Source organism: Periophthalmus magnuspinnatus, chromosome 9 (assembly GCF_009829125.3).
Source record: "Periophthalmus magnuspinnatus isolate fPerMag1 chromosome 9, fPerMag1.2.pri, whole genome shotgun sequence".
Taxonomy (NCBI): Eukaryota; Metazoa; Chordata; class Actinopteri; order Gobiiformes; family Gobiidae; genus Periophthalmus; species Periophthalmus magnuspinnatus.
Window position 1 is genome coordinate 5,696,491 of NC_047134.1, and position 12,408 is coordinate 5,708,898.

A 12,408-nucleotide genomic window follows, 5' to 3' on the forward strand; every position below is an offset into this window, starting at 1 on the left:
ACCCTCGGAGTCTTGCCACCGAGGAGCTTGCCAACCACCGCAGTGACTTCAGCCAAGGTGATGGACGGGTCTGCTCCCCCTTGAGCTGCCACCTTATCGTGGTGGGGGACTTTGCATACCCAAGTGATCTTAAGAGCTACGGTGCCCCTGATAGGGTTTCCCATGGCAAAAAGGTCCTAGGTGACGCGTCAGACTAAGAGCAGTTCCCAATACCCCTATGACGAGAAATATATCACGGATCGTGACGTCGCCCAGTATGGCGCAGCCGGGGCCCCACCCTGAAGCCAGGCCTGGGGTTGGGGCCTTGTCCTTTCGGGCTGAGCCTGGCTGGGTCCCGTGGGCAGACATGGGTCCGCCCTCCTGTGGGCTCACCACCTGCAGAGGGTCTCATAGGGGTCAGGCGCATAGAGGACTGGGCAGTGGTCGAGGACGGGTGTCTCAACGACCCAGTCCACGGACACAGCATCTGGATGTAGCAACGTGGAAATTACATCTAGTCAGAAATATGAAACATTCATAATTTCCACTGTCCACAAACAGATCACATTAGTATTAAAAAAATAATCATTATCTTAAACAGGGTAACTCAAATGGTAAAGTGTTTGTCCACTGATCCACAGGATGGCGGTTCGAATCTTGCTTCCACAGATGAACGCTGTTGTTATGGCCTTGGGCAAGACACTTAAATCACCTTGCCCCTAATGTATGTGTACACTGGTGCACGAATGTGTGTGTGAATGAGTGAGTGGTTCCTTGATGTAAAGCGCTTTGAGCCTTGAAGAGGCTTGATTTAGATTCAATGAAATGAATGTAATTAGTGTAATGTGTATTAGTTAGAAGTGTATATTTCAATTTTTGTATTTGGGGGTAAATATACTCTGTAAAACATAAATACCACTTACATCCTAAAAATTAAACTAGTTTTAGTCAAAATGTTTGTAAAATCACATTTTCATAGCGTTTTTCCACCTTCAAGTCTCAAAGCACTTTACATCAAGGAACCACTCACCCATTCACACACACATTCATACACCAGTGTACACAGACACTGGGGGCAAGGTGGGTCAAGTGTCTTGTCCAAGGACAACAGTAGCATTCATTTTTGGGAGCGGGATTCGAACTGCCAAGATTTGATTGTAAAACATAAATCCCACTTGGATACTTTTTCCTCAATCTCTTGTTTATTTTTTTCCTAAATGTTTGTAACATTGCTTATTTCCTACTTTCAAAAACATGTGCCAAATCATGAGCTGGAGTAAATCGATTTAGCTTCAAAGATGTATGCTAGCACAGAGTTAACTGTGCCCAATTACCTTCCCGCTCTTACCTCCAGTCTGTGAGATATCTCCGGCAGATGTGTGATCCCGGGCTCTTTGTAGATAAATTCCCGTTCATCCAGGTCCCCAAACTTAGACCCATAAAATCCAACTCGAAAATAGGTTCCAAACATTCGCTTATGCCCCTGGGAACATAATTTTGAATATTTGACTGTAATCACTGTGACATATATCTCTACTCATTATGTTAATAGCACTTTATGAAGCTTTTATTGTGCACAAGCGTTTGATGCTTTTGAAATTCACTACCCCTCCGAGCTATCCAAATCAAACCAAATCTTTCTCCCCAGTACAGAATAACGATAATGAACACTTGTCAAAAGTCAATTGAAAAGAACTGTAAACCCATTTAAAACATATTTGAGTGTGTACATATGAATGAGAGGCTTGTGTCTGATATGGAGGAGTTATTACCTTCTGGATGATGTTGTCAAAGGCCTTCTGCAGCTTACTGTGAATGGAGGAGAGCTTTCGGAAGTCTCGATGTGCTTCAAGTATAGGGATTATGATCTTGTAAACTTCATTCACAGTTTCGTAAAGACCGCCCTGAGACAAAAACATCATCAGGAACAGTTATTAAAGGGGCTGTCCCTAAAATTATTATTAGTTTTTTGTTAAATGACAGCAATCAAAAGTATATATTCAGTACTGGAAGACATCTTTATTATTTTTGAAAAGAAAAAAATATTTGAATCAAAAACTGAGATCAATCAGTATGAGGGAACTCCATGGATGAAGATGAAAACTGGGGTTTTTCTGATACCGAACGCTACGGGGGACGTCAATAGACTGTATAAAGAAGTGGACTAAGTGAGTGTGACATCACCCATAGTGTTCAGCTCCAGTCAAATGAAGCTCATCCAGGCTAGCAGTTATAGGGGCCAATTTGGAGCTGAGATCCATATTTGGAATTCCGACTGTGAGTATCATAGCAACCAAAGAGCCAATCTGGAGCAAAGCTGTTGAAGGTAATGCCCCTTCCCCCCGAAATGCTGGTTTGGCAGGGGGCGGGTACTGTCAATCAAACCTGTTGCTAACGCATGCGGGATTGACCTCGAGGAAAGAAGACAGCTGAGTTTTTATGTTTGTTTGCCTGTTGCTAATGTTCATATTTTGAGTTACAGGAACAATAATGAAATAAAAATACCAGCATCATGTAGAGTGGGTTAATTCAAACATTTTAAGACCAAAATGATGAGTCTGATAACAGCAGTTACAAAGAGAGGGGACACAGTTTTCTAATGTAAAGTGAATTGAAGCCAGAGTCAATGGAGCCGGAAGTGTGCCCATGATCACTATCTATTTGGAACTTGGCAGCTAGCAGATTAGCTATGTCCACTTATATATACAGTCTATGGTGACATCACATTCACTTAGTCCACTTCTTTATACAGTCTATGGCGAGTACACTAAGGTCAAGTATTGTTTTGAGAACAAATTTTTAAAAATGGTATCAGAACAACACTAATGAAAACTATAAAACTGAAATGACAGCTGTTTGGATATCTCACGTTGCTAAACAGCTCTGCAGCTTGCTCCAGTAGCCCGACCAATCCGCTCTCGGTGAAGTAGCGCCCAGAGCACACGCCGTCTTCATCCGGGGACAGGATGTCATCGGACACGGCAGACTCCTCAAGCACATTAGCAGAGATGTTCTGTAGAGAGAGGGTAAAACAATCAATTATCACTAATGAAATCATCAATAGAAGGAAAATGTGAACAGGTAGGTGTCCCACAATCTGAAATGGCACTAATTTGATGAACATCTGATCAATAGACTTGGACTGTCCTGGACATGCTCCCCACAGAGGCCAGGGCGGACACAGGTCGTCGATAGCTGCCATTTCTGTGTTGTTCAGATAACTGCTTTAGTTCATGGGACAAACTGTTTCCAGGCTCCCTTAGGACCACCCAAGCCCCTCTCCACAGCCTCATATGGACCATATGTTCAGGATCAGCAACACAAGGGGAGAATTTTTATATGCAATTATTATAAGAACACAGCTCCCCCTACTGGACACAAACTAATATTAAAGGACTATGGGAAGCCAACCTGTATTATTAAACTACTTAAGTCTTGTAAATGGCAGGATATGATGCATTCTTGAGTCATGAACATATCCCATTGGGCCATATTTCTTTCCACAGTTGTATCCATGGAGAAGTTATTGCTTTGCCTGGAATGTTCCCCCATGTGGCATTAAAAGTGTCTAATATTAAATTTGAGGTGTTTCTGTGGCTCAAAAATACCATTAAACATGGATTCTTATTGTGAAATGGTTGCCTCTCCACAGATCAGATTTGTAATGTGGCCTGGTTGCATCACTTATGCCTCCATCAAGGCAAGTTTAATGTTATTAGCTGCTGACAATGGACTGGTCTCAATTCTGGTTCTGTTGGACCTCATTACAGCATTTGCTTTTTTTTTTTTTTTGCTCCAGAACGATTTATTTGTGAGTTATTCTTGCAGGAGTAGGGTCTGAGGACAAGGGGCGCTCTGAGACAGTTTAATTGTGAGCTGTCCCTGCAGGAGAAGGGTCTAAGGACAGGGGGCGCTCTGGGACAGTTTTTTTTTAGTTGTTCCTGCAGGAAGAGGGTCTGAGGGCAGGGGGCGCTATGGCACAGTTTATTTGTGAGTTGTTCCTGCAGGAAGAGGGTCTGAGGACAGGAAGCACCCTGGGATGGTTTAATTGTGAGCTGTCCTTGCAGGAGGAGGGTCTAAGGACAGGGGGCGCTCTGTAACAGTTTATTTGTGAGTTGTTCGCAGGAGGAGGGTCTGAGGGCAGGGGGCACTCTGGAATAGTTCTCCATTTGCTTGTTTATCATTTGTTTTTGACCAGTGTCTTTTTCACTGTTGGATTTTCTAACTTTCTGTTAGTTAAATTCATAATCTTATTCAGCCCTAAGAAACAAAATATTGAATGAAACTGAATTAACGCCATACTGTGGAGCATTAAAAAGAACGACATAATACCACATTATTTGTATGATGTTTTTATCCAAATATTAAGTCTGGGACATAATATTCTCTCCTTCATAGTTTTGAAAATTGATGAAAATGGAAGCGTGCCTCTGTGAGTAAATAGAGACATTAAACCGCTACTTCTGAAATTAACTGAACTGGAATAAAAAAATAAATAAAAAAAACTAAACAAAACACTGAAATAGCTTTAACTATGATCCACTGTCCAAACACAAGACAGACAAACTGTGTTCTGTACCTGGAAAGTAACACTGCCCACAGGTAAGTACTTGTGGTCCTCCAGCATACTCAGGTACTCTGCCACAAGGGCGGCGGCGTGCACCAGGCACATGGCCGACTCTGTGTAGCACTTCCTGTTGTTGTGTTTTTCTGCCATGTTCTGCAGCCAGGTCAGGCGGAGGTCAGGGGATGTCTGGTAACCCTTAGCGATCCTGAAAGGGTGAAAGAATACAGAACATTTGGTTTCTATGACTTCTCTGATAATTAAAGGTCCTATATTATATCAAATTGACTCTTGTGAACTTGAAGCCATGTTCTAATGTTTCCTTATCACAAACATACCTGGAGTTGTGTTTTGTTTAATTCCCACATGTTTAACACACAAACCCTGCATATTTAGGGTGAGTTTTTCTCTCAAACAGAAAACTACCACTTCATGACATCACAAGGTAGAACAGAGCGTTTTGAGCTTTGGAGATAAAGACAGACTAATAATAAAGGGTTACTCAAACATGTTTGAATGAAACAAAACACAACTCCAGGTAAGTTTTTGAGGAGGTAACAGTATTAGAACAAGGCTTAAAACTCAGAAGAGTCAATTTTGTGTAATATAGGACCTTAAAATGTGCTACATAAATAAACTTTAATTCAAATGATATTATTTATTATCAAAGAAATGTATTTTCTTTAGTCACGTGATCAGCCAAAACTAAATATTGCTCTTTGCTGGAATTTTTAAGATGCACTGTGGAACTTTTCTAGTGGGGGTCCACCATTTGATGTTTCCATGGAGATTATTGGTTTAACTGGAAACTTACACACAGTACGTTAAAAATATAAATCTCCATGGAGATAAGCAGGTGATGCAACCAGACCAAGTTACAGGTCAGACCTGTGAAGAGGTGACTGAGCTCTTAAATTTTATTTATTTTTTTAAAGCATTAAAATAATGCAATATTGTGAAAGTTAACATACACTACACTATCAAAAAATGTTTTTTTTTTCTTTATTTTTACTACTTTCTATATTTTATACACATGCAGAAGACATCAAATATATGAAGCAAGATATATGGAAATATGTAGTAAACTAAATATTTAGTAGACAGTGGCTCAGTTGGTAGAGTGTTCCAAAGGTTGGCAGTTCAAATCCTGCTCTCAACATAAACATCATTGGTAGAGCAGTCAGCTCTACTGACCCACAGGTTGGCGGTGTAATTCCAGCTCCCACAAATGAATGTTGTTGTGTCCTTGGGCAAGATGCTTAGCCCAAATCGAGTCATACACCCGTGTGTGCACTGGAAGGTGGAAAAGTGTTATATAAAAATGTGATGGTTTACCATTTAACCATTTACCTTTACTATATATTCCACATAGCTTGCTTCATACAGTTGATGTCTGTTGTGTATATAACATGTAAAAAGCAGTAAAAATATAGAAAAAAAAAACATTGAATGAGATGGGGTATAACTGTTAGTGTAATACAAGTCATACAGCTTTAGAGTTTATACTTTATATGAGGTGTAACACGTTTTTACAGCTGAAATTAGCACCCACTTGCATTTACTCCAACATTCCATAGTTACTTTTAAAGGAGCCAGTCACTATTTGCATCTGGAGCCCAAATGTGAATCATTGTAGTAAACTGTGCAGTGACCCTGTGTGTAAATGAGTCTCAAGTCACTCCACATATGTTTAACAGTGTTAAGAGGACTGACCCCAGGACTCACAGAACCACATTATACAAGGAACACTGAAAAGAACACAGAAATATAGACATGAAATGGATGCATTAAGTGGGCCTAAATCACTTCACTTGTTCCATAATATTTTAAAAAGTTTAGATTAAAATGAGAACATAAACGTGGCCATAAGGTAAATACGCTAAAGACACACGAATCAGAAATACTTTATCGTATCATTTAAGTCCAATTAATAAATACAGAACAAAGTACTGTACTTAACCAAACTTTTTAGGTATTTGTACTCTACTTAAGTAGACAGACTACATTTGAGAGCTGGTATCTTTTTTTAAACAGGTACTGTAATACCATTACTTAAGTAGATATTTTCATGTGATACTTTTGCTTTGACTTGAGTAACTTTTTGCCTCTTTATCAGTACTTTACTTAACAAAATCGAGTACTTCATCCACCATCGCTCAACTCTCAAATCAAGATATTTAAAATTTAAAGGAGCATTATGGAACTTTTCTGATAGGGGCGTGCACCATCTGCTTGTCTCCATGGAGATAATGTGGAAAATCATTTTATTATCATCGACTCAGGCTCTAATTCACTTTACATTGAATAGCTGCGTCCCCTCTCCCTGTAACTGCTGCTTTCAGGCTTGTCATTTTGGTCTTAAAATGTTTGTATTAACCCACTCTACATGATCCTGCAGTTCTTATTTCACTTTTCCAACTATAAAATCAAGATATTAAAAATTAATAACAGACAAATCAGGTGCCTTCTTTTCCAGAGGTCGCTCCCACGAGCGTTAGCAACAGATTTGATTGACAGCGTTGCTAAGTGCCCACTCCCTTGTAAACCAGCAGTGCAGGCATGAAGGGCCGTTACCTTTAGCGGCCTTGCTCAGCATTGGCTCTTTGGTTGCTATGATACGTCGGAATTCCAAATGTGGAACTCAACCCTAAATTGGCCCCTATAACTGCTAGCCTCGATGAGCTTCATTTGGCTGGGGCCAAATGCTGTGGGTGACATAACACTCACTTAGTCCACTTCTTTATACAGTCTATGGCAGGGGTCACCAACCTTTTTGAAGCTGAGAGCTACTTCATCGGTACTGAGTCGTACGAGGGAAGTGTCCCATTTTCACCAGCCACTGACAAACTTTTTTCACAAAGCAAAACAAACTATGTTGCACCATATTTCAAATAGTTATCAATTATGTAGCGTTAAAGAAAAATCAACTTACATATTTTAAAGTAAATCTCGGTTGCTTTTTTGTGACTTTTCGCTTGAAAGACTGTTGCTTACCCAAAGCTTTTACTCAGGGCTTGTTCTGCCTGTAGTGTGTGTCCCCATGGGTAGTTATCGTGGAGCTTTGTGAGATGTAGTGAAGTGTCCCTCCACATCCCTCCACACAGATAAGACACACGCAGTTTTCTTTTATAGTCGTAAAATTTGTGAAAGTGAAATTTTTTTTCCTGCCATGTTTTTGGGGGAAGAAACTGCATTCAGCGCATCTTCACTCGCGAGCAGAGCACTGATTTTGTCAAGCGCACAATGGTGACCTTTGAACTGAGTAGGACAGAGTTCACCTTAACTTATGTAAACTTTACGTATAATTAACATATTTTTTAAGAAGTTGATATTTTTAAAGCTATGTAAATGCAAGGGTGATTAAAAAAAATAACAGAATAAAATGAAATTGTAAATTCAGCTCATTAGTGAGTCATGCTATTTTTTAGAACTGGTCTGCGAGTGACTCATGTAGGCCTTGGGGGCGACATGGCGCCTGCGGGCACTGTGACCCCTGGTCTATGGTACCAATACTGAAACATTAGGTGGATTGGGTATCGGTTCCATAATAACGCTTAAGCTTTATTTACACAAAGCGGTTCTGTGTGGATCTCTTGTGTAATAAGTGTGTTTTCTGTCCATGCCCTAGAATCAGTTCATATTGGGCATCAGCAGATAAAGTCAAGGTATCGGTATCAGAGCTGAAAATGCTGGATCTTTGCATCTCTAACAAACTACATTAAAAAGTGGGATTAAACTCAGAGCTAAACCTGGACTAGACTCAGTCCTGTTCCAGTACAGGCTTAGTCCAAGTATAAAGGACTAAACTGAACCAAACCAGAACAGGTGAGATCAGCTCATTTGAACTCATTTGGATTGTATTTAAGCAGTTAACCTGGGCCTGATTTTAGAGTGTGGAGGTAAAAAGGACTAAAGTCAACAAACAGCTGATGTAAGCTCTCTTTGTGCTCCCTCTCATGCTCCACATGCATTTGTACACACACTCCATTATATTTGCATATACAGACCCAGATCAGAGGACTAAACTGTTAACACATGGTTACTATACCAAGGGCGGCAAATACGGGCAAAACAAGGCACACACACACGGAACACATACACACGATAGACTGTATATATAAATGGACATAGCTAATGTGCTAGCGGACATATCCCAAATGGGTGCGCTTCTAGCTCCATCGACTCTGGCTCTAATTCACTTTACATTGAAAAACAGTGTTCCCTCATTTTGTAACTGCTGCTGTCCGGCTTATCATTTTGGCTACATGATCCTGGGGTTTTATATCACTATTGTGTCCGTAAATTGAAATCTGAAAATGAATAACAGACAAATTATAGGTGCCTTCTTTCCCTAAGGTCTGCTTGCTAAACCAGTAGTGCGGGCGGGAAGGGGCATTACCTTCAACAGCCTCGCTCCAGTTTAGCTCTTTGGTTGCTATGATACATGCGGTCGGAATTCCAAATATGGAACTTGGCTCCAAATTCACTCCTATAACTGCTAGCCTCGATGAACGTCATTTGGCTGGAGCCTAACGCTATGGGTGACGTCACACTCACATAGTGTAATCTATTTTACAGTCTGTGCAAGGCACACACACAAACCACAGTGTGAACTCAGCATTTGCTAGGCTAATGGTGATAAGCATGAGTAGGAATGTCACAATATCCATTTTGCAATTGTTGTAAGAATAAATATCACAACTTAAAGAGGAGTATGGGATATTAAACAGGGGGTATTTTACTTCTATGGGATATTAAAGAGGGGGTATGGACTTCTATGGGGTATTAAACAGGGGGTATTTTACTTCTATGGGATATTAAAAAGGGGGTGTGGACTTCTATGGGGTATTAAAGAGGGGGTGTTTGACTTCTGAGACCATGGAGGAGGACTCAAAGAGATTCTGGCAAACCGTCAGACGCCTCAGGAGGCGGAAGCAGTGCTTCACCAACACTGTTTACAGTGCGGGTGGAGAGCTGCTGACCTCAACTGGGGATGTTGTTGCATGGTGGAAGGAATCCTTTGAGGATGTCCTCAATCCCACTGTCACGTCTTCTGGGGAGGAAGCAGAGACTGGGGACCCGGGGGCGGACTCGTCCATCACCCTGGCTGAAGTCACCGAGGTGGTTGGCAAGCTCCTCGATTGCAAGGCTCTGGGGGTGGATGAGATCCGTCCCAAGTACCTTAAGTCTCTGGATGTTGTGGGGCTTTCTTGGCTGACACGTCTCTACAACATCGTGCGTGGTGGTCGGGGACAGTACCGCTGGACTGGCAGAACGGGTGGTCCCTCTGCATAAGAAGGTGAACTGGAGGGTGTGTTCCAATTATAGGGGAATCACACTCCTCAGCCTTCCCGGTAAGGTCTATACCAGGGTACTGGAGAGGAGAATCCGACCGATAGTCGAACCTTGGATTCAGGAGGAGCAGTGTGGTTTTCATCCCAGTTGTGGAACCCTGGACCGGCTCTATACTCTCCATCAGGTCCTCGAGGGTTCATGGGAGTTTGCCCAACGAGTCCACATGTGTTTTGTGGATCTGGAGAAGGCATTCAACCGTGTCTCTCGTGGCGTCCTTTGGGGGTTGCTCTGGGAGTATGGGGTCTGGAGCTCTTTGCTAAGGGCTGTCCGGTCTCTGTATGACCGGAGCAGGAACTGTGTTAGCATTGCCAGCAGTAAGTCAGACCTGTTCCTGGCGCATGTTGGACTCCACCAGGGCTGCCCTTTGTCACCAGTTCTATTCATTGTATTTATGGACATAATTGATGGAGGGGTCCGGTTTGGGGACCACAGGATCTCATCTCTGCTGTTTGCAGATGATGTTGTCCTGATGGCTTTATCGAGTCAGGACCTGCAGCAGGCACTTGGGCAGTTTGCAGCCAAGTGTGAAGCGGCTGGGATGAGAATCAGCTTCTCCAAATTCAAGGCCATGGTTCTCAACTGGAAAAATGTGGCTTGCCCTCTTCGGGTGGGTGGTAATTTTCTGCCTCAGATGGAGGAGTTCAGGTACCTCGGGTCTTGTTCACGAGTGAGGGAAGGATGCAGTTTGAGATTGACAGGCAGATCGGTGCAGCGTCTGCAGTGATGCGGTTGCTGTATCGGTCTGTTGTGGTAAAGAATGAGCTGAGTCGAAAGGCGAAGCTCTCGATTTACCTCTCAATCTATGTTACTATCCTCACCTATGGTCATGAGCTCTGGGTGATGACCAAAAGGATGAGATTGTGCATACAAGCGGCCGAAATGGGTTTCCTCCGCAGAGTGGCTGTGCACTTTCTTACAGATAGGTTGAGGAGCTCAGTAACACGGGAGGAACACCAAGTAGAGCTGCTGTTCCTACACATTGAGAGGAGCCAGCTGAGGTGGCTAGGGCATCTGCTCAGGATGCGTCCTGGACGCCTCCCTAGGGAGGTGTTCCGGGGATGTCCCACCGGGAGGAGGCGCCAGGGAAGACCCAGGACACGCTGGAGGGACTATGTCTCTCGGCTGGCCTGGGAATGCCTTGGGTTCCAACGAAGAAGCTGGAGGTTGATTGTTTTGAAAATGACACAATGACAACATTCATCTATGGGAGCTGGAATCGCACTGCCAACCTGTTGGTCAGTGGATCTGACTCCACCGATGATGTTTTTAGGTCGAGAGCAGGATTAGAACCATCAACCTTCATATCTGTGGACAAACACTCTACAAACTGAGCTACTGTCACCACAAGTAGAGGATAACAGCAGGGTATCTGCAATTTTAACCTAGCATGCAATTCTCTTCCTACAAAAAGAAATATAGCACAGTTCCATTGTTGCATACCTGTACATGAGGTCCATCAGCATCTCTGGGTCTTCTTGAAACTCTCTCATTTTCACTGTATCCGACAAAATACTGTTCAGGTTCCTTAAGAGCTCGTCCACCTAGTATCAGACCAAACGTGTCCATTTGTTTTATATATTTACCGTTCATGTTTATTGTTTAATACCTGAGAGGGCAGCTGGGTGTTCTGCATCTCGGAGTCTTCTTGTGCGTAGGCCAAGATGGTACGGAGTGAGCGGCGTAAGTGCTCCTCCTGGAAGTCTGAGGATTGTCCCACAAGAGAGGCCAGAGACATGGTCACCTGCATCTTCACCCTGGAGAAGTTCTGATAGACAAATTAACATAATAAGTGAGTGAATGGAAAAAATAATTTATATATATATTTTTTTTAAATAGAACTGAGATCACAGTTCAACTAGGATTTATTTACAGTTAGAGTGCAGACTTCTCCTGGTTTTAATCTTGTTATAGCCTGGTTTGGCCCTGGTTTTAGCCTGGTTTTAGCCTCATTATAGGCTGGTTTCAGTCTGGTTATGGGTTGGTCATAGGCTGGATTTAGCCTTTATATCTAAAGGTCCTATATTACACTAAACTGACTCTTGTGAGCTTTATGCCATGTTATAATGTTGTTACCTCCTCAAAAACATACCTGGAGTTGTGTTTTGTTTCATTCACACGTGTGAGTAACCTTTACTTATTAGTCTGTCTACATACAGTCTATAAAGCTCAAAATGCTCTGACCTGAAGTGGTAGTTGTCAAGTTAACAGCTCCTTTTACCTTTAGTTCAGTAGAGATTGGCAATTCCAGGGCTAAAATCATCCAAATGATTCTAGTGAAGCTGTATGAAGTTTAAAAACATAGTGGAGCACTTCCTGTATCACCACAACATCTACAACAGCTTTAGAGTTTAAACATTATATTAACCATAACGTCCGGTGCATCCATACACAATCCAATCCAATCCACTTTATTTATATAGCACATTTCATAAACAAATTGTTTCCAAAGTGCTGCACAGAGACAAAGTGACATAAAATAAAAAGGAACAACAATCAAAAATAAATAGGTG

General features: G+C 42.1%; 1 protein-coding gene across 3 annotated transcripts in view; it reads right to left on the reverse strand.

Annotated features, from left to right (window-relative positions):
• dock8 (dedicator of cytokinesis 8) overlaps nt 1-12,408 on the reverse strand; it is a 167,544-nt gene that overhangs the window by 22,158 nt on the left and 132,978 nt on the right. For all 3 annotated transcript variants that reach the window (XM_033972654.2, XM_033972653.2, XM_055224340.1), the window contains 6 exons: nt 11,505-11,663; nt 11,339-11,439; nt 4,559-4,751; nt 2,849-2,992; nt 1,752-1,883; nt 1,328-1,462 (listed from right to left, as the gene is read on the reverse strand). In XM_033972654.2, the coding sequence (XP_033828545.1) occupies nt 1,328-1,462; nt 1,752-1,883; nt 2,849-2,992; nt 4,559-4,751; nt 11,339-11,439; nt 11,505-11,663 (864 nt within the window). The remainder of the gene's footprint in view (nt 1-1,327; nt 1,463-1,751; nt 1,884-2,848; nt 2,993-4,558; nt 4,752-11,338; nt 11,440-11,504; nt 11,664-12,408) is intronic.